Source organism: Delphinus delphis, chromosome 19, assembly GCF_949987515.2.
Source record: "Delphinus delphis chromosome 19, mDelDel1.2, whole genome shotgun sequence".
Lineage (NCBI taxonomy): Eukaryota > Metazoa > Chordata > Mammalia > Artiodactyla > Delphinidae > Delphinus > Delphinus delphis.
Window position 1 is genome coordinate 29461677 of NC_082701.1, and position 27796 is coordinate 29489472.

The 27796-nt window shown below is 35.8% G+C and overlaps 1 protein-coding gene across 3 annotated transcripts in view; it reads right to left on the reverse strand.

Moving 5' to 3' along the window:
- CLTC (clathrin heavy chain) overlaps nucleotides 1-27796 on the reverse strand; it is a 61224-nt gene that overhangs the window by 13003 nt on the left and 20425 nt on the right. For all 3 annotated transcript variants that reach the window (XM_059997856.1, XM_059997857.1, XM_059997858.1), the window contains exons 3-19: nucleotides 24951-25219; nucleotides 24238-24399; nucleotides 22043-22156; nucleotides 21394-21567; nucleotides 18334-18531; nucleotides 17383-17583; nucleotides 14807-14959; nucleotides 14192-14314; nucleotides 13222-13359; nucleotides 12812-12976; nucleotides 12485-12665; nucleotides 10669-10832; nucleotides 6322-6447; nucleotides 5547-5689; nucleotides 3870-4104; nucleotides 1223-1345; nucleotides 39-184 (exon numbers count right to left, since the gene is read on the reverse strand). In XM_059997856.1, the coding sequence (XP_059853839.1) occupies nucleotides 39-184; nucleotides 1223-1345; nucleotides 3870-4104; nucleotides 5547-5689; nucleotides 6322-6447; nucleotides 10669-10832; nucleotides 12485-12665; nucleotides 12812-12976; nucleotides 13222-13359; nucleotides 14192-14314; nucleotides 14807-14959; nucleotides 17383-17583; nucleotides 18334-18531; nucleotides 21394-21567; nucleotides 22043-22156; nucleotides 24238-24399; nucleotides 24951-25219 (2815 nt within the window). The remainder of the gene's footprint in view (nucleotides 1-38; nucleotides 185-1222; nucleotides 1346-3869; nucleotides 4105-5546; nucleotides 5690-6321; nucleotides 6448-10668; nucleotides 10833-12484; nucleotides 12666-12811; nucleotides 12977-13221; nucleotides 13360-14191; nucleotides 14315-14806; nucleotides 14960-17382; nucleotides 17584-18333; nucleotides 18532-21393; nucleotides 21568-22042; nucleotides 22157-24237; nucleotides 24400-24950; nucleotides 25220-27796) is intronic.

Sequence of the window (27796 nt, forward strand, 5' to 3'; positions counted from 1 at the left end):
AACTATAAAGAGCCAATAGATCCCTCTTCACAGGATACCTGTGTTCACTGAATACAGAGTTATCAAGGACAATTTTCTCCAGCAGTTCAATGAGTTCATTAGGAAGGTCTGCAGTCATAAAAGCCTTGACAGTTACTGACACTTCTTCAGGGTCCTGAGTCTCAGACAAGGCTGTCTGTACAACCTGCAGAGGATATACAGTGAATAAGTACTGAGAGTCAAGGTGGTTTTGATGATATTATCTAATAAGAATAAGCTGGCCTCAGTAGAAAATGAAATAGGCAGAGAAGAAGGAACAAGATAAAATACCTTTAAATTTACCACCCAAAGGTCTTTTTACATAAATCCACATATACCTGTAACATGTATACTTTCGTTCTCTTGAAAAAAAATCACCCTAATTACATAATTTCTAGCTTTTCCCTGATTAAAATATTATCCATAATAACCACTCCTCATTATCACTTTAATGATTACATACAATTCAACCATACAGATGTGGCATTATATACTCAGTAATTCCTCTATTTCTGGCTATTTGCATAGTTCCCAGATGCACCAATGAACATTTTTTCTAGGAAGCTTTGTATTAACTTGGGAATTTTCCTCAGAAATGCTTCCTAAGAATGAAAAATTAATATTCTTTAATTTATTCCCTTCTATATTTATACTTCTACCAACAATTTTAGAACCATTATTAACAACCTTCAATTTTTAAGGTTTTAAAAAATGTTTTCAATTTTTATATAGATATAAACCCGCATCTCCTTTGCAGGTCTATGCTTACTCTATTGAGATTTATTTAACATTTACCCACTAGGTCATTTGTATTTTCTCACCAATTCTTATCCTTTGCTGATTTACCACTGTCTTGAACGTTTCTAATCAACTGAGTCACTTCTCAGGTATTAGTAAATAGCAATTCTTATTCATTTTATTAAATGTTTAATTTACTGTTATCCTTTTAACTATGATGAATTGAGGAAGTCTTATATAATTAAATTCTCTCTTTCGGGATGTATTTTCTTCGAGAAGATATATTTCACTTTTGTTAACATTTATGATATATATATATTTTAGTACAATTTTTATTTTCTTCTACTTTTTACTGCCATCTCTCATAGTTAAATATGATCCATTTGAGTATATTTGGTATATGATGAGGCAAAAGGTGTTATTCATAGTTAAAAAGATGAGCCTTAAACACATTTGCCAATTTTACCTGATCGATGAGAGGTCTCCTGTAAGGATTGCTTTCCAGCAGCACACTACCCCACAGTTCTGGATCTTTTCGCCGTACCAGATAGCGGGAAAGACTTTTGAAGAGGGAATTCTCATTGCAAACCTAAATGATATTAAAGATTAATTTCATGGTAAGAGATAAAACCTTTTTATAGACTGACTTTACTTTTAAAAGGTTATTTCCTATCATTATACCTAGTTTATTTTTTTATAGCAAAAAAAAAATCCATTACTTTTACATGTATCTTTAATAGGTCACAACCATATTTTTCTTATTAAAATTCAATCAACAGAAAAAACATACTTATTAATTTTTGGAGGCTTTTAAAAAGCACCCTGATGTGGGATCTATATTTGGACTTCATATTCTACTCTACTAGACTATCTATTCATGCACCAGGATGCCAAGTTTTAATTATAGAGGCTCTGTAATGTGCTTTAATAACTGGTAGGGCTAGTGCACCTTCATAGGTTTCTTTTCAGTGTTTTACTAACTATTCTTGTGTGTTTATTTTCCCATGTGTATATGCATACATATATTCATATATTAATGTGTATGTACATAGATGCATTATATCCTAGCTTTGACCACTGGAAGACCCTAGAAGGAAATATACCTAGAGCCTAGATCTGGGTTTCTAATGGTACTCCCCACTAAAAGGGATCAAAGTTCCCCAGAAAAATGAATGATCCAGGGCTGGGGAGGGTATAAAATGAGCATGGTATAACTTGTTGGGCCAGGAAACAAAAAAGTGCTCCAAGAGCAATGAGACCACGACACAAAGCCATGAGAGGCAGGTTGATGGGATTTTTATCAGTCAAAACTGGAGTAATTTGAAAATCAAAACAATGGATTATAACCCACAGAACTCATGAGTGCATGAATATATGCATGCTGACTGATAAATGCGGAGAAAGGGATAAAGTTGGAAAATCATTATTTTGCAACCAACACATTAAGACTGGTTGAATAAGAATCAATAGATTCAAAACTGGGGGGCAGGGGAGCCATACATACACACACACGCACGCACACACACACGCAAACACACACACACACAGTAGGATTCTCGCATTGTCTTAAATGTCTCTTCACAAAGTACTTAATATCTGCAAGGGGAAATATATCTGCAAGGGGAAATCTATTTATACAATAGGAGAAATTGACAACTTGATAAAAAGTGACCCCCAAAATGAAGGACAAAAGGACATTAGGTGCTTCTGCATGTTATAGCATGAGAAAAACAAAACATCACTTAAGTAATAAATTTTGGATGGAAACGTACAATCTAAATCTAATCAGGAGGAACGATAAGAGAAACTCAAAGCGAAGAACATTCTATTTTTTTAAAAAAGACTTTTCATTTATAAGAAATATACAGAATAGGTGAATCCACAGAGACGGAAGGCAGTTTGGAGGTTGTCAGGGGCTGGAAGGAGGCAGGAATATGGAGCAACTGCTTAATGAGGACTGGATTTCCTCATGTGGCAATGAAAACTTGGAACTAGAGAGAGGTGTAGTGATTACAAACATTGTAAATGTACTGCAACTGAATTGTTCCCTTTCAAATGGTTAATGTAATGTGAATTTTACCTCAATAAAAAGTTACACATAGAGAAAAAGACTTTTTACAGTTATGTCTGTCAATAAAAGACAAAGAAAGTGTAAAGAATTGTTTTGGATTAAAAGAGACAAGATAGATATGACAAGTACATGCAATATGTAATCCTAGACTGGAGGGAAAAAATTTCTTTTAAAAGACATTACTGGGTCAATTGACAAAACTGGAATAAAACAGACTGTAAAAAGTATTCTACTTGGGTCAGACTGACTGAGGTTGCCATCTACAATGTGGTTATGAAAGAGAATATCCTTATTCTTAATAAATACACAATGAAGAGGTATAAGGCCATGAGGTATGCAATTTATTCTCATATGGTTAAAAATTTAGATGTGTCTATACATACATACACATATATATAAACATACATATATGTGTGTGTGTACATATGAGTGTATGAGAACATAAGTGATAAAACTAGCGGGGTTAAATGTTAATGGGTGAATATAAGCTTAATCAACTACTTGAGCCAGTTTAAGTTCATAATTATCAGCAAAGTTTTTTAAAAGAGCATGTATCTTCCAAAGATGCTCCATATTACCTAAAACCACTCTGAAACTCTCAAAATTCACTAATCCAACATTATATATCAGGTTTTTAAAAAATGCAGTCTTGGGACTTCCCCGGTGGCACAGTGGTTAAGAGTCCACCTGCCAATGCAGGAGACGTGGGCTCGATCGGGGAAGATCCCACATGCTGTGGAGCAACTAAGCCTGTGCGCCACAACTACTGAGCCTGTGCTCTAGAGCCCGTGAGCCTCAACTACTGAGCCCGCGTGCCACAACTACTGAAGCCTGTGCGCCTAGAGGCCGTGCTCCGCAACAAGAGAAGCCACCACGATGAGAAGCCCGCGCACCGCAACGAAGAGCAGCACTGCTCGCCACAATTAGAGAAATCCCACACACAGCAACAAAGACCCAACACAGCCAAAAATAAATAAATAAATTTACTTTGAAAAAACAAAAATGCAGTCTTCTCTGTACACGTTCAGCTAGCAGTACTCACATTAATAAGTTCCAGATCACACTGGCCACGTTCATAAGCAACACAGGCTAGATGTGGATCTCTCTTCTCACAATACTTTCCAACAACACGACTGTCATAATAAGGATTTTCCCGAAGAAATCGCTCTGGGTTGTTATTACTGTCTATGTAGATTTTGGCTAAAGCATTGTGAGTAGCAGGCTCTTCACAGCCCTCATGAATTCTAGCCTCCAGCCAAGGCAGAAGCAGTTTCAATCTAGTAAAAAAAAAAAAAAAAGGAAAAGAAACACACAAAAAAACCCCACATATACACATATTATATTATAAATAGCACATTCTTGACACACTATGTAAGTACCTTATGGTCTATAATGTACTTTCCCATACACTATTTTGAATTCTCAACACGCCTACTACAAATTGCGAAACTAAGACTTGGAGATGGTTAAATGATTTGCCCAAGATTACACAGAAGGTATATATAAGACTGTCTTTCATACTCTCCCAGATCTATCTGCTACATTATCTAGACAGGATATAGAAAAAAGAAGATTATAGGTTCATAGATTGTTCTTAAAACTGGACAAAATGGCTGGACTTTGGATAAGTTTTGTTTAGGAGTAGGATAGAGATGTGGTATGAAAAAATAGGCCTGATTATCTGAAGTTCCTTTTAATTTTCACACAAGTAACATACAACATTACCTAAAGCCAAAAGAAATAGTACCCTAAATATATACTGGGAAAAAAATCTGGTAGCTTTAGAAGCTCTAGCTTTAATACCTCTAGCAGTCATACAATCACTCCACCAAGGGCCATGGTTTTGCTAAGTTATAGCTTATATTTCAATGGTCCAGATGACCAACACTCTTTTACCATGGTTTAAATAACAAAATTGTTACAACCTATAATCACTTTAGTCTCAAACTTTAAAAATTTCTCAAACATTTTCTGAATGTTTGAAACATTCAGATATAAACTCTATGAATACCATTAGCAGAACACCTGTACCACCTCAGGTTAAAATTAAACCCCATTCTTGATAACCTTTTCATAGCTACAGTAACCTCCTACTATTATACCAACCTCCTACTATTGTACCAACCCACTAACCTCATTTACTACATCAGCACTTTCTGAACACAAAATGTCCCGGCTAAAAAAAGACTTCACTGTATAAGTATCAGAGGCACTCACACTATGTTCTCCTCTACTGGAAATTCATAATTCATATTATCATATCAAGGTTCAATTTAAAAATGAGTTTAACCCAGAGTTACACAGGGAACTCTTTTCTTTTGTCATGCTTGAGAAGAATTTATCAGAGAAGAATTAGTTATTAAATATGGTGGTATCATACCTAACCAAAAGGAGGCTTTTTACATAGTTTACATTAAAAACATATAGCTACATGGTTTGACTCTGTGTATAAATATGCAAAGAAGGTGATCAACTAGATTAACAGATATTCTATATGACAGCTGTAATAGTTCAGAAAACAGTTTTGTTTTTTTTTTTTTCAGAAATAGAGCAAGCTACAGCTAGCTTATCACTTCTAAATTAGGTATCTCCAGGGAATTAAGGTCCATGAGTTACTGAGTAGCTTTTAGGCAACTGACAGGTCATACTTCTATTCATTACCAAGCTAAAAGAGACTAATAATTTATCTTTAGTTATGAAGATTAAAACAGTACTACACCTGTTTCTTTTTTCAACCTCAGCAACAAGCTCATCAGTAGAGAATTGACCTCTTACAACAAGAATCAAGTTTTTAATGACATCTTCAGAGCAATCAACATCAAGTAATCCTCCAATAACCACAGGAAGTCGACTTGGATTCACCTATGGTTTAAAAAAAAAAAAGAAGAAGAAGAATGTCATTACGTTACTAATAAGCAAAACCAAAAGGAGTTTTAAAAAATAAAACTCATTTCCCTCTTCAAGCTCAGTTTTAAAATTCAGTAATAAACTGAGTCTAAATTTACAACTAGACAAAGAAATTTAGCAGGAAGTCTGCCTTGGTTAATTAATTACTTCAGCATTGCTCCAAAGGACAAATAAGTCCAAAGAAGCTAGTCACAGAATGACTGTGAAAACAAAAGGCCTCCATCATAGCAAAACTGCCTTTCTATTTCTGGAGTTAGAAGGTGAAGTTTCTAATATCTTTATTTAAGATGGTTTTAATACTATGCTTTGCAGCCTATGGCCTCCATACGGATACCACAAAGGCTATCAAATAAGTAGGGTGTAGGCCACTCAATTTTTTCAACTACAGCAGTTCTGTTTTGTTTTACCTACTTGGAATGCACGTAAAATTTTAATCAAAGAAAGGATTCTGCTGGAAAAAAAAAAAGTTGAAAGCCATTGTAGCAGACCACTCTTACTGGACACAGAGTTTCAAAAGGATGAAGATTTCCAGTGTGAGCAGTAAAATCTACAAGATTATATTTTAAAGTTATCTAAGTATTACTTACCTTCTGTACATATATCTCTATATACTTTTGAAGATTATTTCTATATAAATAGAGCACCAAATCATGGACAAAGTCAAATCGATCACACACAATGATAAGTGGTAACTGATCTGTTAGCTTTGCTTCCTGGAAAAAAAAAAAGAAACCTTAATTTTCTTCTTCTGTGAGTTTATCAGTGTAAAATATGAGAATCTGTTCTACACTTGTGGGAGAGGCTCACATAAACTTGGCTACTCTTAAAAGTGCCCAACCCAGTTTCCATAAATTTTTATGAAGTAATACCTAGAGTCACAGCAAAATACCAGGTCCTTTCCACATACAATCCTTTACAAAAAAAGTAACAAGACTTGTGAGCCATCAGTGGCGCTCAGGATATAAAATCATCATACTGGGACTACTTTCATTAATAGTAACAACTGAATTTGTAGTTGATTTAAGAGGTATAGTCACACTGTCAAAATTAGGCATATTGGCTCACTTTTGTTTCAAACTGATGACTTTTTACCCCTCCCCATTCCAATCTATATGGCCGTCTTCTAACACTGTTATAATGAAGCCTAAAAGGAGCAGCATGATAGTGATGGCCATGAATTTAAATATACCACATGTTGCTATAAAAAAAAAAAAGATTTAAAAGATAAAAAGCATTTAAAGCATCTTTAAATTGCCGACTGCTTTTACCGTTACAAATACCAAGCTATAATCCTACTTACAGATTGACATAGATGTTATAGACAGGTAGGTAACACTGTACTGGGCATTTACCTGATACATGTCCTGTTACATTCCACAGACATTAGGTACAGCACAAAAAACAACAGTTTCCATCAGGAATTCATTTATATACAGTGAAACATTCCTCAGTAAATGATTCCTCTACGGATTGTCTACTGAAGAAGAACTAAGCAGGACAGGACTTTCCTCAATGACAGCCACAAAAAACGTTATTTGCAAGGTTAGAATAAATCCTAAGTCTAGCACTTATAAGTCACCCAATTATAAACAATTATAATTAATCTATGAAGTGTTCAGAGAACACTAAACTAAATCTGGAGTCATAAGAAATCCTGAATTAAACAAACAAACAAACAAACAAATGGCTGTAAATCTGAAGTGGAAGTCCAGCTGCAGATTTTTCCCATCAAGGAAAGTCTAAAGCAAGTATTATTTAGCACCATGGAAACTCTGTACTAAGAGCTGCTATAATCATTTCTAAAGAGAATGTTTGATCTACCTATGCAAAAGATTTTAGCAGGCCAAGTTTTTCCTACTAAACACACATCAACACACTAATCTTCTTTATCTTGTTTAATATACATATAAAATATTACCTTCTGCATTTTACCACTTAGGGAGAAAACATACTTGGCAAGTAATCTAAGATTACTTAGGTATTCTAGTCTCACGCGTGGGTGGTTTAAGATTTCTGCTGCAAAAGACAACTATTTGTATTCACAAAGAAAATTTAAATTTGAAAAAAGCAGACAAAAACTGGGATACTTTCTTGATTACCTAAATTTGCATATGATTTCATATATGAAAATAATGCTATTAATATTTAAAATTTTTATTTAAAGGTTACCCTTTAGGTATTATGATTAGAAATTTTAGGATCAAAATTGCAATTATATAAACATATTCAGGTTTTCTTAAACATAAAGTTTGGAGATATAGCAGGGAACAAAGTAAGCATTCCCCAAAGAGACTTACATTCTAGTGGGAAGAGACAATGCTAAGTGTTATAAAGAAAAAGAGAACAAGACAAGGGGGAAGTGAGGATGGAACTGGAATAGATTTTATTTTAGACAGGGTAATCTGAGACATCCTTTCTCGTGACATTTGACTGGAAATCTGAAAGAAGGTAAGGGAGCAGGTCATGAAGGTCTGAGAGGTAAGTGGGAAAGGGCACAAGCAAAGGCCCTGGGGCAGCAGAGGGTTTGGGGAGTTCCAGGAATAGCAAGCAGGCCAGTGAGGTTGAAACAAAACCTGGAAAATAAGATCAAAGGTAGCAAGAGGCATGGGTCTAAAGAACAGTTTTACATTTTCTATGCAAGGCTACAGTTCCGCAAGGTTAGGGCACGAGCCAAATAATGCTACTGACACTATTTCATCCTGCTTACAGGTTACTCTAAAGGAGAATTCATATTCTATCAACCTCTGTATTCCTGGTGGCTAGCATGTAATTGGCACTTGTCTAATGTTCAAGATTAGATTCAGAGAAGTATTTTTCTTATTATCACAGTTTGCATACAACACCAGTTATAATACAGCTAGTAACTCCAAAATGAAGTTTAATAACAGTGATGATGAAATGTAGCAACCTGCTACAAACTACAGATCAATCAGGAAAGTGAGTAAATGGTTTAGTATGTTCATTCTCATTACTGGGGTGAAAGGCTGAATATCCAATAGTAGCATATTAGCACTGAGCTCCCATCTCAGATTATTTAATGATAAGAGACTAGGTTTTTTCCTCTAACTCAGGCTGGTATTAAAATTCCTTCAAGGAGTCAGGAATAACTTAAAACCAAAAAGAAACAAAACTTGCCTGCTAGAAAGGCTGACAATACCTTATTTCCAAGGCCCACCAACACAGCTTATTAACCACGGTTATCACTTGAACACCTATGGCATACAAGGTACTTGATAAACACAGCTTGTGGTTGAAGAAACCAAGGCTGAGGCACCTTAGTTAACTGGCCTGAGGTTAACAGCTTTATAGAAAGAAAAGGAATTTGAACCATGTCTGACTTTTCAAAAGCCCATAATTCACATCCACTCTCCTCTATTAGACTTGTATCCAATTCACAAGTATGGAGGGGGATTCCTCATCTAATTAGATCTCATGGAATAAGCAATGTAAGACGGCCACATCCTAGTTTCCTGAGGGTTTTTTATGAAGCTCAAGGTCATCATAATTAGGTAAAAATAGTTAACTTAGTCCTGCTTTACATATATATGACAACTCAAATATTACAACCCAATGCTCAAGAAATTACAATTGAAGCATAAAAGCTGAGAGCTTAATGAAAACAAATCAGTGTGGATCTGGTAGTATTTTTAAAAAAAGGAAACAGTACTGTCACTCAAAGGAGGAACTGGACTGGTGTTATGGGTACACTAGTCAAGCATAGAGTATCAAATCTTTCTCATTTGGACGTTTTTTTTCTGACACCAGGAAGTCATGGGTTCAAACATATACTAGCCAGGCTCCTCAGAATATTCATGATGGCCAAGACATTATAAAGCTATACTTCTGGGGAATGTTTATCTTTTAATATAAAACATAGGGCAACTTCAGCACTTTAACTACATCATTACACTAAAACACCTAGGGGTTTAGCTATTTAATCTAGGTATTAAGTTCTTCAGAAGAAGAATCAGCTAAAACAACTATAGATTATCTAAAAATGATCAGTGTAGGAGTAAGAAAAGCCTGTTCTTTCCTACTAAATTGCACAATGAACATTTTGGTTTTAGTTTCAATCTAAAATTCTTCCAGACGAAAAAAATACTTAAGAACTTTATATACAATCTCTGGAATCATTTAATATATTTTTAATATAAATGTAAAATACGTAAATATGTATTTTGGGGGGATCTGAATGTTCTGTAGTTTTCCTAATTTTTATAAACGACTACCAATTTTAAAGTCTTACCTTCCTCACAAAGTAATTAGTAGGTATGAGAATAAAGGTAAAGTTAAGTTAACCATTAAACAAAAATTAACTGCCCTCAGGTATGCTGTAAAGGTCTAAGAATCTTCAAACAATTACTCTTCATTCGAACACAGGCAGTTCTTACTTCTCCATAACCAAATTCGTGTCACAAAGCTGAGGGTTTTTTTGTTCAATTGTACCTTCAATTTATGAATTACACATGATTAATATTTAGTTTCTAGAGTTAGGCTAATCAACGACAGAGATTAACCTATGTCCTTTACACAACAGAACCCTTTGCATATAATACAGGCCCCTTAAAATAACACTGAGGGCAAGCTGATCTTAATATTCAAAAAGAGCCTAAATGATATTCTAAACACTGAGCATCTACAATCACTTTTCAAAAATTTTCTTCTAAAATTAAAGTGAAAGAAAGGAAATGCCTTAGAGATAGTGTTATTTTCCTCTTCATTTAAACAGATGGTCATTTTTAAGTATTACTTACCAATTTCCTTCCTTATTTCAAAGGAAACCACAGAATATTAAATTTGGAAGAAATAATTCAGCATACAATTTGAGAATGCTAAGAATTTCACTTTTAGGGGAAAAAAATATTTTAAAACTGTGAGCAAGCCTTTGCAGAACTGCCGATCTTCAACCCAACCAGAAAATGCATTACTCTTACCTTGAGAAAATTCTTGACTCGCTCAGGATCATAGCAGTTGCTTTCTCTGCAGATTCTTTCTACTTCTTTGATCTGCCCTGTCTTGCAAGCTGCCTGAATATATTTAAAGTGCACATCTGGGTCCTGACTAAAGTTAACAATGGATCCCAGAAAATAAAAAAGACCTTAAAGAAACAAATAATTGAAATTAAGCACAGGTGTACCTTTGAGAACGACAGACCTGAAAAATACTTAAGCAATTAAAAAACATTATGTCAATTATACCTCAATTTAAAAAACCAGCAAAAACCCCCACAGTTATACTGAATAGTCCCAAATAAAAACTGGTTGCTCAAAAAGCTCAATAAGAATATTAAATAGTCCACTAATCAGTTCAATAAATGGATTTGTACTTTAATCCCTACAGAACAGAAAATTCAATGTTTTCTAGTAGTTGAGAAATAGGTGACAGCTATTTAATATCAAAGCTAATTATCATACCATATTCCATATGAGAAATTTTAAATGAAGTCCACTATAGCAGGTGTTTCTCTATACGCAGTTAATAGGAAACACACAAAAGTAGCTTAAAAAGAATTTAATGCAGTGCCGTTCAACAGAATTTTCTGCAATGATGCAAATATTCTATATCTACACTATCTAATACAGTAGCCACTAACCACACGTGGCTATTGAGCACCTGAAATGTAGCTAGTGTGACTGAAGAACTAAATTTTTAATTGTATTCAATTTTAATTATTTTAAATTTACATAGCTACATGTGGCTAGTGGCTACTGTACTGAACGAACAGTATAAATGTAGTGCACAGTTAACACAGAAACTGAAAAAATTAAGAAAACTAGTAGGAATCGCTTATTCCTTCTGTCTAGAGCAGTACTACAAGAAGAGGGAAGAAAAGGTAAGTAGAGACCAGATATTTAGCTAATGAACCTAAAAGCCACCAACAGTGATTACATTAATACTCAGCATAGGGCTTCCCTGGTGGCGCAGTGGTTGAGAGTCCACCTGCCGACGCAGGGGACACAGGTTCGTGCCCCGGTCCAGGAAGATCCCACAAGCCGTGGAGCGGCTGGGCCCGTGAGCCATGGCCGCTGAGCCTGCACGTCCGGAGCCTGTGCTCCGCAACGGGAGAGGCCCGCGTACCGCAATAAAAAAAAAAAAAAAAAACTCAGCACAACAGTGGTTCTCAACTGGGGGCAAGATGGTTTTCTTCCCAGGAGACATTGAGCAAGGTCTGGAAACATTTTAGTGGTCACAATTGGTGGAGCTGATGCTCCTGGCATCCAGTGGACTGAAGCCAGCAATGCTGCTAAATATCCTGCATGCATACAAAAATGTACCCCCCAACACAACAAATTATCCAGCCCAATATGTCTGTATCGCTGAGGTTGAGAAAACCTGCTACAGGGACAAGTCACAAAATTTCCTTGGCTAGAATCGTTTGCCATTATAAGAGTCAGACAATATAAACACAATCATTACATACCTGATCATTAGTATTTTCATCTTATACAATTATGACAAAGCTACTACATATATTTGTATCTTAAAATTTTGCCTTTAATTCACCTATAAAATATCCATGCAGACAGTCTTCTTCACCGCATGTCCCTGGAACCTGGTATAGAACCTGGTATAGAATATGCCTGACAATAGTTACTGAATAAGACGACTTAAAATATCCCATCAAAGTAAGCTTGTAGAAAGAATTTCCAACAGCCTATGACAAGTCCATATAGCCTATGACACTGTCCGTTTAACAATAACCCTCTTGGCTACCTTAAATAATTTAAAACAACTCAAACTCCTAATTACCTTCAAAACTCTTGAAAGATTCAAAAAGTTCAATCAGAGACTGAGTGGACAGTTGTTCGTGATACTTAGAAGCCACTTGCACACAGATCTGTAGATTCTGACGAATATTGGCAGATAGCATGGCTCTGAGGCATTCCAGGGAGTCTTCTACTGATAAGGACCCAAAGTAATTCACTAACCACTAGAGGACAAAATAAATAAGTAAATAAATAAATGAAACAATGTTAAACCTAATGGTGGTATGAAATTACTATCATTCAGTAACACAAACACATTTTCGGTATACCAATTAATCATAACTAATAGTTAGGTAAGAGCCTAAAATACCTCAGGGTTAAGAAGATGGGTATGAACAACTGCACGCTTTATATCATATAAGTCAGTGAAGTGTTCTAAAGCACGCTGCAGGAGGCCCGCCTTCTCACACAGCTGAGCGATATGAGCCCGGTCATAATGCGTGAACATCTGATTCCCTAGAATAGCATCTGCGACCTATAAAACCATAAAAAGGATGAGCTTTTTTTACTACTCCATTTATATCAGTAACTCCATATGCAGATTACATATTAAGATTCAACAGTGAATTAATTGGTAAAGGAGAGAAAGTACAAAAGAATGTTAGCTAAATTTTCTAAAATGAGGAACAGGCATGTCAGTAGCTTCAAATAATCTAAGAAGCTCTGAATAACTACAAAAGCAGTGTTGGAAACATGCCTAGAAAGCATGAAAACACGTACTTGAGGTGCATGCATAAGGTTCATCTCAAGCAACCTTGTCTGTAAAGGACCTTCAGATGGGCGATTATTCTTCAGTGCATCAAGCAAGAATGCAGTACACTGCTGAATTAGATTGTATTCCATAAACACATCGACAATCTGCAAAAAAAAGATTTAAAGGAAATTGTTTTAAGATACTTAAAAGCTGCTTTATGATACTGTTGACAATATATGTAAATGAAAGGAAATGAAACATTATCTCTTTCTTCACATATAAAACACTGCCAGATCAAATCCCAGATTTAAAGAATATTATTTGGACAGCATAACGTCATAATTTAAGAGTAAGTTTTTGTCTTCTGGAGTTACTTTTAGTTCTAGTAAAAACAACCACAAAATATTTCAAGATATTATATAATAGCAGAATATAAATTGATAGATTTAAAATTTTGATGACTGATTGATTGATGCATGCATGCATGCATGCATGCCACGCCACACGGCATGCAGGACCTTAGTTCCCCGACCAGGGATCGAACCCGTACCCCGTGTGGTGGAAGCACGGACTCCTAACCACTGGACCGCCAGGGAATTCCCTGATGAACTATTTAAAATATACAAAAGCATAAAAATGAAAGAGTCTGTGACTCCCACTTCATATATGCATCTCTTCCCTCTCCCTTCACCTAGTGGCAGCGGCTATCCTTTGTGTTTTATTATTCCCATATATTTTTCATATTTTTAACACATATACCACTCTAAATGAGACGGTATTTGTTCTGCATGTTTTAGAACTGTATATAGATGGTATCTGACTGTCCACTCTTCTGCAACTTGCTTTTTTGGTAACGTACTTAAGGTTTATCCATGTAGATCAACACAGCTCTAATTTCTACAGATAAAAAAGTTAACCCATTCTTCTCCAAAGTTGTTTAAACTCAGATCTCCCCCATTCTCTATACTGCTACAAAATACATTTTAACTCCTTTACCTGTGTGATATCAGCAAGAGGTTCTTCATCCTGAACTAACATTTGAGCAAACTGCTGCCCCTGATCTGGACTGATTCGCATAACATTTCTCAGCAGAAAGATCCAGTCTGGAGTATATCCAACCTACAAAGAGACAAAAACTTAAACCCTGCTACAAAGTTCCATTTTTATATCATTTAAAGGCTTTTTCTGCAATAGAATCTTGCTACTACAGACAGAGCTAATGGTGAAAATACAAATTCAGTTTTAACTTAGATGCTCAATTTGATCTTGGTTTATACAAGACAAATAGACACCTTGGTGATAACATATTTGAACAAATAGCTATACATTTTTATAATTGGCTTATTCAGTCTCATTGACCACCAAAAAAATCTGTTCTAACAGGTTAAACATGCCCTAGCAGCTTAAATTCTATAAGCCATGCAAGAGTAACTGTCTCCATTTTTGAAGTGTAATTCTATATGCGAGCCATAACAGCATTTTTATACTTTTCCAAGTAATTATAAATATTTAAGGAAATTCACTATTAAAGTCACTGAGAGTTACTATAAGCTAATTTCTCTCTTAATGTTTTAATGAATTTATGTGGAGAATCTGTTTCATTGAACTCACTTTTTTAGCATATAAAACAATCTTCTGGACTTGACCTGTTTCTGCAAAGCACTGAATGACTTTATTTGGCACATTAGCCCTTAGGTACACACTAAGTGCCAATGTAGGGTCCACAGATTTCACAAGGTCTCCCAGTTCTTCAGAGCATTCCAGCTGTCCAAAGGAAAAAGAGACTGTTTAGTAAGCCATGAGCTGCTGTATAAATCAGCAATTGACACTACTTCCAATATAAATAAAAACTAACATGACAGGCACTTAGTTTCTCAGTTGTCCCAGAATGTATTATAAATATGCAGGGGTTGTGGTTATAAAGACTCTTGATTTTTTAATTAATTAATTAATTAATTAATGTATTTATTTTTGGCTGTGTTGTCTTCGTTGCCACGTGCAGGCTTTCTCTAGTTGCGAAGAGCAGGGGCTACTCTTCGTTGTGGAGCACGGGCTTCTCATTGAGGTGGCTTCTCCTATTACGGAGCACGAGTTCTAGGCGCACGGGCTTCAGTAGTTGTGGCTCGTGGGCTCTAGAGTGCAGGCTCAGTAGTTGTGGCACACGGGCTTAGTTGCTCCACGGCATATGGGATCTTCCCGGACCAGGGCTCGAACTTGTGTCCCCTGCATTGGCAGGCGGACTCTTAACCACTGCGCCACCAGGGAAGCCCAAGACTCTTGATTTTGTATTCACAGCAATAACTCAGAATTCTCCACACATTCTACTTAATCAAGGATAAAAACCCACCAAGACTTCACATGTACAGATACTACCAATTACCTTGTTAGGAATATAAATACTTAAAAAGCAGAATCTTGCTCCTCTAACTATTGAGAGTATTCAGATATCAGACCCACATGGTCTTAATTTTTCAAGAATAATGCAGCTCCTAATGTAATGTTATGAAATGAAAATCTGATATTCAAGGAGCCAGATGAGGCTTACCATAAAGACCATTACTAAAATTAGGGTATAATCTGTATGTCTGAAGGATCTAAGCTTCATTATCTTCTTGATTTTTGGATTTAAGGTTATAAAGCAGGACATTAATTTCAAGAGGTCAAACAGATAAAAATTTTAGAATTTTTAGGTGGTATACATGCAGATACCCTCCTCTGTACTATTCAACCTGCCTTAGTCAGCTGCCCAATCTGGAAAGCAGCTTCTCTAAAAGAGTTCTGCTTTATATACTAGAGTTGATTTTCTATGATTATCACCGACATTCAATGAGAAGTTCTCTCAGAGTCTACACCTCTCAACCAAACACGCTAACTAATGAAGAGTTGACCAGTGTCCTTTTTACCACAAATGAATCCTATGTGACCATTCGCCAAAAAAGGTAATGATACCCAAAAAGCTTTCACACTTATATTGGTCAACTCAGTTACCTTCGTTGTTCCCATCCTCCCTTATCTTAAGCAATTAGGATGGACCTCAAATACTCGCTATGTGGCTAGTAACTATTCTTTAGCAGACTCCTGTCCAAGCATCCCAACTCCGAAGTACTATCCTCCAATATCCTATAAGACTGCCAGAAGCTGGGTCAAGAAACAAGGACTTACAATTAGTAATGTAAAAATATAACCAACATAACACTAAAGCCAAAAGGTCTAACATTAAAAGTTATTCACTACTCAGAGTGCTATAAAGAGTACCACCTCAGTTCTTGACACTGGCATAAGACATGGCAATTCAATATTGCCACTTTGTGGAGAAAGGCTTTCTATGGTGGTATGAAAGGAATAATACCACTAAAGGATTGTTTAAACTTGTTAGTTGCCTTACAAATAAGCCACATTTTCCATAATGTGCTCCAGAAAACATAATACCATTAGATACTCTATGTAAAAAGAAATTAGTAAGTACTGAGTGAATTTAAAAGGCATAGAGAAATCTTACAGTAAAGAAAGCTGGTTAACAACAGTTTTTAAAGATTTATAGTTAAATAATTTCAAGAAACTAAGTTAAATATTTTTTCATGTAATGCCAATTAACATTCTGTGAAATCTCTTTGGGAATCTGTATAACTGCTAATTAGACAACCCTGCTGTCTTGTTAACGTATTTCCGAGCCAACGTTTTATATAACATGTTTCCCTTGCACACCCAAACATGGTTACTAGCAGCAAATATCACAGTTTTGATACCTGGGAAGTTCTACAAGAAAAGATATGATGTTGTATGGTTGAAACTACTGGGCATATCAAGTGTGGGATGTGGGAGAAAGGAATACATTCTTAGGTCCAAGTGAGTGTTACATACGTTGACAAATATGAATGCGCAAAGCATCTCACACTAAGCTTTTCCTAAAGCAAAAGGATAGCAATTTGCTTCCAGATTAGTAGTTTTAACCACCAAGCAAGTAATCCTGGATTCCATTTTAAAATAGATATCCTACCCTCAACATGCCACAAAATAAATACATTTTCAAAAGGAAACAAGTTTATGCATCTCATGCAATGTTTATTCTTGTTCTATTCCTACAAGCAATAAATAATGGATGGAGACGTTCTGGCACAGCCTATGTTTTTAACTTGCTAACATAGTATTTAATCAAAGCAAAAATATGTTAACAGAAGTTAATATACCTTATCTTCTTTTAACCATTTCTCCAAAAGCTGTTTCCGCCCTTGCTGAAGTACAGGCCTACACAGTTCTAAGGATTCATATTTGTTTAGCTGGCCCTGGTCCAAAAGGATTCCAAAGTACTGAAGTAGGGGAGAAGTTTGACCTGGCTGAGCTGGGACACTCTGGAACCGACGGATGGTGTCTGGGGTACGAAGGATTCCCTTTAAGAAACAGAAATGTTACAGACTCCTTTTAAAGATGATCCAACATCACACTAATAACTCCATGGGTCTCTTAAGTCAATTTTAAAGGCATGATTCCATCTACTAAAACCAAACCTCAAATCTTCAATATATTGAATAGTAAAGATTCAGTCACACTTCTGGTTCAATGTTATGAGATTATCCTGAATCAGGAACATACCAACCTAATTATAATAATGTCAATGTGTAAGACAATAATAGTTACAACTAGATATTATTCCAGGTTCACATTAGGTTAAGTGGAAATTTCATTACACTGCTCAGGGAGTAAGGTGTTAATTCAGTCCAACATAATACAAAGGTGATGAGGATAAATTCAGCTCAACCTGAGACAACTCTTCCTACCATAAATTGAACAGGATTTGTTTAATTTTCAACTCTTAGAAATAAAATCAGTAGCTATCACAGATAAGATCAAACAGTATAACAACTGAGTAACTAAACAGTATTACATCTATGTAAATCACAGCTTGTTAGATCTATATATCATTCTGACATCCTGGGTTTTAAAAAGCTACTGAAATCTAGAGCACAGAAAAGTAATTAAATCTAGAGGTACTGACAAGTAACTCATTCTACTGGAAAACACATCCTAAAAAAGGTTAGTTTCTCTGTGGAAAGCTGGTTCTAGTTCTAACTAACAGTATTAGAAATAGAGCATATTAGCATTAATCCAATCATGGCAACTTCACTTTCATAACTATTTACCTTTGGTGCATTAGCAGCCACCTTTGCTGCCTCTGAGTAATTTCCCTGGGCAAAAAGAGCATTAAATTTCCGGGCAAAGAGTTCTTCAGCACCAGCCAAGTTGTTACGTACAGCCATTCTCAGGGCCAAATCAGGATTTTGTAGGACATTGGTGATATAAGGAATTATGTTTTCTTCTTCCACACATACTGAGAGAACCTGCAATTTAAGATCTAATGAATAGCTGCAATGTGTTCATGTGAGCATCAGTGAAACCAAATCCATTTAGAGCTGATGACTACTGAGTCACAAAGGTAATAAAACTGTGACAGCTGCTTTCTTATTGCCATTAAAAAAAAGAAAAAAGAAAAAAAAAGAGGGCAGAAAAGACTAAAGGGTACTAAGCTATTTGCGGGTTCCTAAAATATGGCCATCTTATAATATAAATAACTCCCCACTTCATACTGTCCAAACTCTAACTGCTTTGCTACCATTCATTCATTCTTAACATGGTATGAGTTCACCTGGAAGAAGTTTAAGGTACATTCCTTCTAACTCTAGTATTTTTCAGTAATGTTAATTACATTTACATTCCCAGAGTCCAGATTATATACTCAATGAGGGGAGGACCACTGAATCCTCAGGCACCTTATATACTGCAAGGTATACAGTAGGTACTTAATAAATGTGGCACCAGTGAAGAGGAACTTCTAATTGCTTCTTTTTGAAGAACAATTATCTACCCTCAGTCCTCCTAATAAGTCACAGAACACTGCTTAAAAGCTGAATTACTGTCAATTGCCAAAGAGAAAGGGAGCCCTTCACTATGCATCCATTCCTCTCCCCAACACAGAGCGGGTATACATCCCAGTAAACTACTTATATTACCCCTAACAGCAGTTCTCATACTATTATTTCTCATCTAAGTGTTTCTCAGTCACTATTCCACATAAGGAAAGGGACTTATTTTGTTTAATTGTATTATTAGCACCAGGCAGTGTTTAGCACAAAGTAAATGCTTAATATTTGTTAAATAAATGAGAACTCAATAACCAAACAGATAGGTAATATCGATTTGCCTGTTCTATTATTCCTTTTGAGGAAAGTAAAAAAATTTTAACCTCCGAAATTCTTTCATTTCTACAGATCTGACCCCCATCGCCAAAAGCTTAGGACATCTTATATCTGCAATGTGTCACTCTACTCCGTATTAAGACACACCTTTTAAAAAAAGGAAGAATTACTTTCTTTATAGTCATTTGCATTCCACCCATCTTTAATTTAATACTTACCTCCTAGGAAAAATAAGGGAGATGAACAAACCCGCTTCTAACTATACTTTCTGTAGTCTTCCCCAAACACCAAACCAGTTTCATCTTTATCCTACTTTTAGACTGTACTAGCAGATTTCTAGAAACCAGTACTTAAGATCTACAGGGGACAAAGAAGGTTCCTGTACTTCTAAGAAGGTTCCTGTACCTTCTAAAGTACTCTGTTCTACCAAGTTCAGAATGTAAGCTAGATATTGGCAACAATGTCATCCTGATCACTTTTGATTTTTCAACCAACAGAAACCACACACTCATTCCTTCAGGGCATAGGTCCAGCTATAGTTGGTTGGCTCTGATCAAAAGAGTAAAGCCCTGAAGCCTAAAGGTTACTGTAAACATTCACCTTCTTATTCAAAGCAGCTGGCACAGAAAATTTGTGGGGGGAAGGGGAGGAAAACAATCAGTAAGTTCCCAGAATTAAAGTTATGAATATTAAATATATATGGTAAAATTATGCAAGATACTTTAGTTCAAATAATAGTCTCAAAAAAAACCCCAAAAAACAGTAGTCTCTGGCTTAACAAATTTATCATTATAAAATTATCACTAACCTAGTTCACCAAAAGACCCATTCATTCTTGATTTTTCCAAGAGAGACACATGCAACTGAATAGATGAACGCTACTAAATTTTTAAAGTAGCTTTTGTGCCAGACACTGACTGGTGTAGAAATACAATTAAACAAAGAAAAGCCCCTTTCCTAAGGGAGAATAGTGACTGAAACAACTGTAATTCATTGTGGTAAGTGCCATGAAGAGGGCTACCTAAGATCTGGGGACATAGAGCAGAAGCACCTAACCAGCTGTGGAATTGAGGGAGAGGATGCGTAAGTAGGGGAAGACTCTCTTTCTCTAGAGTATTTCTCTCTTCATATACATACCATTTTCTGGAAATTAACAGAATAAAGGAGAAAAAACCTATCTACTTCTTTTGCTTACCATCTAGGGAAAATACTAATTTGGAGGAAAACTAGTAAAAGGCAAGGCCAGTAACAGTACTGTTTTTGAAAATTTAACCATTTTTTTTTTTTAGGGAAAAAGATACTTCCTGGTATATTTTAAATTACACTAAAACACTAAAACACAGAAGAAGGATCACTTGTGTTAGGTGGTATGAGGAGGTATGTCAAATGTGACAAATTCAGAACAGCTAATATACTCCCTAATTGGATAACTTTTCAAGTACCCTCACTGAACATATCATAGCTACTGTAACATATCACCTTCCAACATTAAACATTTAGTAATAATTAAAGAGGTAGGGAAAAAGATGTAAGAAGAATTCTTTTCCTTGTAGTTGATAATTTGTCTTAGAGAGATCATAGGAAGAAAACCCCTATAAAAAGTATACAATCTCGGAATTCCCGTTGGTCCAGTGGTTAGGACTTGGCGCTTTCACTGCTGGAGTCCGGCTTCAATCCCTGGACAGGTAACTAAGATCCCACAGGCCGCAAGGTGCAGCCAAAAAAAAAAAGTACACAGTCTGTCAAATGTGACCCTACTAGTTTCTTTGCATGAAGAGTTACTTCTCTTGATAATAGAGACACACACACAATCCTAGGTGGCTATACTGTATGCCAAATAGTTTCTCTGAGACAGTGTTAAAGAGAGACTGTTATCATATGCTTCTGCATTTTTAGGTATATATTATTTTCTGACATCCAAAGTTACCATTTACTTTTTGAAAAAAGCTAACACTAATAAGTGCTATTTTATTTTATCACTTAATTTAATTTTCAAGGTTTCCTTACTTGTCCCTTTCTGTTTACTCCAATTATTCCAGCTGTGGCTTCATGAGGTGCAGTGACAAAGATTGTTTCTCCACTGATTCTATTCATGTAGATGCAGGTACCAGTCTCAAGATCATACAGGTGGATATAACCATACTTAGTAATCAAGAATACTACGTCATGCTTTTCACTGATCTGTATAAAGAAAATCAACAGTTCAGTAAAATAATGAATCTACAAACAGAAAATTTAGTCCAATTCCATTTTAGAGATGGTGAAGGCTTTAAGATGATTTAAGGCTTACATGAAAAATTAAAAGCTAGTATTTATAAAAAAAAATAAATAAATAAAAAAAAATAAAAAAATAAAAGCTAGTATTTATGGTTTCCTCATTTTTACAGCAAATTCAAATATGGGATATCCCAAGCTCTTACATAAAACACAAGAATATTAATAAATTGTATAAGATAAAAGAGAAAAACATCATATTGAACAACCTGGGATAACCCAATTTATATATTACATTAAAGAAATAGTATTACTTTACAAAGTTTCACTAACAAACTATTTTTGAGTAAAGGTACCACTTAAATTATATTGACTATCAGTTGTAGTTTTTGAATTGTGTTAAGAGGAGAGATTTTAAGTTCATTTCTTTTGCTTAAAATACCTGCATTGCAACAGGAAAGTCATTTTGTGCTTCTGGAGGAAAGAAAACATCCACTGCCTTCTTTGGAAAGGGTTGGTTCCCTGTAGGTGGTGTGCCAACTTCAATGATATGTAGCTGTTCAAAAGAAAATAAAACTTATGATCAAATGCTAAAAGGACCATAGCAGCTTTATTTGTAGCCCCAAACTAAAAACAACCAAAATGTCCTATGATAGGTGAACATTAAACTATATGGTACAACCATACCATGGAACTCCTCAGTAATAAAATGAACGTTCACGGACACTGTGCCCCGTGAGAACACACACAAAAAAGGCACTCTCAGAAGATCACATACTATATGATTCTATTTACATAGCATTCTTTTTTTTTTTTTTTTTTGCGGTACGCGGGCCTCTCACTGCTGTGGCCTCTCCCGCCGCGGAGCACAGGTTCCGGACGCGCAGGCCCAGAGGCCATGGCTCACGGGCCCAGCCGCTCCGCGGCACGCGGGATCCTCCCGGACCAGGGCACGAACCCACGTCCCCTGCATTGGCAGGTGGACTCTCAACCACTGCGCCACCAAGGAAGCCCTACATAGCATTCTTGAAGAGACAAAATTCTAGTAATGGAGAGTATTAGTGATTTTCAGGAGTTAAAGATGGTAAGGGAGAGGTAAGTGGTTGTGACTGTAAAGGGGTAGCAAGAGGGAAATCTTTGTGGTGACGGAATAGTATGTACCTTGAATCTATTCATGATAAAATGACACAATTGAACCAATGTCAACTTCTGGTTTATCTACTGTACTACATCGCTATGTAACCTTTGGGGTAAACTAGGTAAAGGGCATGGGATTTCTCTGTACTGTCTTTGCAGCTTCCTATGAATAATATGTATTATTTCAAGATAAAAATTTTAAAAAGTCGGTTGAATAGCTCAATCACACCTCAATCTACTTTAAATTAAGAATGATGAAACAATATCCACAAAAGGGCTTTTGATTATAATTTAGTTTTTCCAAATAGAAATCTAACTTAAGTTGTTAAATTCTTCTCTGCCCACACCTACTCTAAAGTATGCACTTTAGGTAAGTATGCACTTAAGCTGGCTGAGTTGTCGCTCTAATCACATACACCTCACAAATTTGGATGAGAACATTCTGATTTTAAATGTCCGATGCTTCACATCAGTGAGCGAGGCAAGAGAAAGCAAATAATGTCAATGAAAGAGTATTATATATTTTGCTTAGTCATGTCAAGAATGGACTAAAACAATAAATAATTCCGTTTCCAAGATATATAACCATATGAAAGTTATTAGGGTGGTCTCATCCTTAACTAGGATGACTAGCCATCCAGCTTAAAGGCTATTGATTACCATATTTTAGGCAATCTCTGTCTTGATTTTTAAAAACTACTTAGCATGGAAAAATATTAAGACTTCAGAGATTCTGCTATGGCAATGAGAAAAGCAGTCAAACTGAGTTTCCAGGGGCAGCAGTGCTAACTGTGGCATCCAGCAGTGCAATCATAGCAGCAGCAGGTCCGCAGAGTTCTGTGTCAGGACTTTTGGCTGCTGCCCATTCTCCCTTATTCCTCCTAATTTTCCAAGCTTGGTTCTTAACCTTCCTAGCTATTGAAAACTATCCATTATCCTTTCATTCAATTTTTTATGCTCTAATCAACCACACCCTGTTTCTGTTGTCTGAAACTAAGAACCTTACAAAGTACTTCAATTTGTCCAGGTGATTTCAATGTATAGTCAGCGTTGAGAAGCTCTGATTTAAGGCAATGGTACTGAAATTGTGGTCCACATTCTATCTAGTCACCTAGAGCTTTTAAAATGCACATTATGAGCTCCACTTACTGAATCAGACTCTCTAGATGGAAGGCACACAAATGTACATTTTAGCCACCCTAGTGATTCTTATGCACAGTAAAGTTGAAAAACATCAAATTAAGGCCTTTGGTAAAGGCAATGAAAATAAAGTCTTACTATAAACAGCTGATACAAATAAGTTGTTAAAGAACATTCATTTTGGACAAGTATCACTAGAAACAGAATTGAAACAAATTAAGTCACCACAAATCTGAATGTTAAAAGCAAATTAGCAAGAAAGGGAGAAGACTATTTTGAAATTAGGTAACAAATTAATTAGTAACAGAAAAACAAAAAAGATAAGTTCTCACTAAAACAATTTCCAAAGGCAAAACTTACCTTCCCTCCAGCTTGACCCCGTACTGCAAAACAAAATAACGTCGATTCTTCTGCATTTCCTTCCATCTTAAACTGTGCGAAGCTAGCCGCATGTCCTTCAATGGGCTGAGACACTTTCCTATCTACAGAATATAACTGCATAGCTCCTACCACACGATTTTGCTACAAAAGATCAAGCAGAATAAAGTTTGGGGACCCAATAACTCCCAGATTCAACAGCTACTGAAATAACTAGAATGCCTTACAAGAATTTACAATTCCTTGTTAGTCTCTCAATGTAGATTTGATACCTCTTAATTTAAAATTTAGCTGCAAACACTCTCTTATTAAAGCGTTAACATGAATGTTTAAAATGTGCCTCATATACAACCATCTCTTTACACTATCTTTAAAAAAAGAAAGATATAGGAGTACTCATTTTGCAGTAAATATCCACAATAAATTCCAAATCATTCATACAGGAACTCATTATCCACTCAACCTGCAAATAAGACCTAAAAACACCTTGGTAAGAGTACTCTGAACTGTATGTTAGTATAAAAGCATTAAGCCAGCAACCTCTATTTCCTAAAAACAAAAAAAAAGGAAGGAAAAAAAAACAGTCTTCCAAAATAATTCAGATTTGCAAAGACAACCTAATTTCAAAATAAACTGCATTCTGAGCCCATTAATTCTCTAAACCTTTTCTTTATTAAAAACTAGAAAAATGTTACCTGTGCAGATATGCCAGTCAGAAGTAACCACTTTTGCTTTGCATCAGTACGATAATTGATAATCTGGCACCCTGCAAGGCTAGAATGACGATCAAACATTTTCACCGGCTGAGACTCTCCTTCCATACTCCAATGATAAACTGCATTGTCCGTAACAAGAGCAACCGTATTCAAAGAGATCCATTTCCAGAAGGTGACATCATCGGTCATGGTATGGGCCTTCATTTTACTTTTCATTTCAATGTTAAATATCTGAAGAGTTTTCCCAGCTAAAAACAAAATTAAGAATTATGAATCACTAAGAAAGCAAAGTTCAGGATAAATTAATATCTAGCTAGACTAGACTCTCTCTGCAGCAAAATCTGTAACCGCCAAACAAAATGGTTCTATCATGAGACTAATAACCAACTACAGAAGTCACACTGACAGACTAGCAACCATTGAAGAGATAGCTGAAACTGGGTAGTCTACACCTAACTGTGACGCAAAAACTCTATCACCTCTAATCAAGACATTTTAAACAGACAGTATGACTTCCAGAGAATTCTAAATCTCAACTAAAAATGAGTCTAAAGAACAGCTCACTTAACAATGGAAAACAAGTTGTAATCTTCATGCTTAATTAAGAATGCTTACCCATAAAGTGAGTTAGTGGTAGGTACACAGAACAAAGCAAATCTGATTCAAGCACATGGGGAAAATGTCTACTTTTTAAAAGGCAGCCTTCCCCGCCCCACCCCCACCCCCCCACCATTCAACTAAATCTCGTGGAAACTTCTCTTTGGAAGAGGATATACTTCAACTCTACCTTGTACCACTAGCACATAAGAGAAGTGCATGCTACGTTTAGTTGGTTTAAGATACAAAGGGAAGGTAGGGGTGCTGGAGAAAAGGAGAGGGAGACAAAGGAGGACAGTTTCAGATGTTAATATACTAGAGCTAAGAACAAAATTCAAGCTTCATCCAATTAAGACAGCAAACATTTAGTAAAAGAAGGATGAAATTTGCCTTGAATGTTAACAGTTCACTGAGTCAGATGCAAAGGCTTGTACTTATAATTTGAAATCCATCACAGTCCGAAAAGTGATTTGGTTTAAATGACTAGAGGTCAAAAGCCCACGGCTGACACTAGGCTATCTAATTCAGATTAGTCCTTGGAGACTAAGGAAAACTCCATTACTGAGCCATAGAGAATCTGGCTCCTGAAGAACAAAAATTATAAGATAGTATGGGGGTGAGAGTGGGGGTGGAGAGAGGGATGGGACGGGACACAAAACATACAGCTTTGTACCACGACCCTTCCTAATTACTACATGGGTAAAAGCTTCTTCCATAAAACGAAGAATGTTATTCCCATCCCACACAATATGTAAACCACAACCAGACTTGAACAATTGTGAGAGTTATAGTCCTGTTTATAAAAAGAAACCAAGGGATTTGAAACTGGATTCAGAGGGAAGCAGTATTTGGGAATGACGTACTTTCCTCTGCTGTCTTCCCCAACCCCTAGTTAATTATACATTTTATTCTTTACATGAAAGGGGTTGGTGGGGTGGTTTCGGGAGGAGGGCAGGGATGACAGCTTAACTCTGTAATGTAGACATACAGGCACAAATCATTTCAATTTATTCTTTTTATAGAACAGGACAATAACTAATACAATCTAATTTAAGATAACTCACCATCTGCACACATAAGAAAGCATTAAGAAATGTGATAAAATAACAATAACATTAAAAATAGCAAAGAATTTTGAGAAAATTAAAACGATGGCCTTTTAATAGAGGTGTGAGAGCTGCTAAGCAGTTGAATTTAAATTCTTTAAGGAGGCTGAAGGGAGCTTAATACCTTAAAGTATAATATGTATTGTTTAATGGAAGCAAATAATAGATCACTGCCACAAAGCAAGTATCCCAGGTAAAAGCTGGACCATCTTTCCTTGAGATGAGATCAACTCCTATCTTGGATATGTAATGGAGACTTATTTGTTTGAATATGCTTGCCCCCCGACCCTCAGCCAACCAATTTAATCTCCAACCAGAGTTACTACTAAATACAAAGTATAAATCATGTGGGAAAAAAATGTATTTAAAAGTCTATTTAAATACTTCAGCACCTCTAACAAGTCACCCACAAATTTATCAAGAAATTACTAGGAATCTGAACTCTTCCTCCTACAACCGAGAAGAAAAACGACAAAGCAAAAAATAGGCAATTAAATGTGCCTTTCAGATTCAGCCAGTTTGTTACCTAGCCCTCTTAAAAACCCGTTTTAAACGGTCAATTTCACTCAGTCTATAGTTCAAAGGCAAAAAATTAACATAGACTCCCAGAGAGTATGAGGTTCTCTGAACTCTGTTTAGATTGACAGGCTCTACAGTTCCCTGTTGTGACAATTAAAAAGTTAGTCTGAATAAACTCTAACACCGTTGATTCCAAAAATTTAATACCCACCTATACACACACACACTTTTAAAAATGAGTGTAAATTCAAGCCATTTTTAGAACTTGATAATCTAAATGAAACACAAGCCTGAAGCATAAAAAAGGCACAGCATGAAGAGCAAGTTTATCATCACAACAAACTTCTGCAATGTTTAGGTGCTAATATTAGTAAAGTACATTTTATTCCAGAATATGAATCACTAATTTCTTATGTCTTCTGTATATGGAGTTATGTTTTCAGTACAATCTTATCACACTGTAGGTATAAAATTTAAATTCATTTAATCTAAAACTTAAAATTTTCCAAGTAGATCTTATGCGTAGAAAGTAAGACATCTCACAGAAATATGCCTAGTAAGTCATGAAAGTAGTTAAAAATCAAATACAGTAACAGCTTTAAC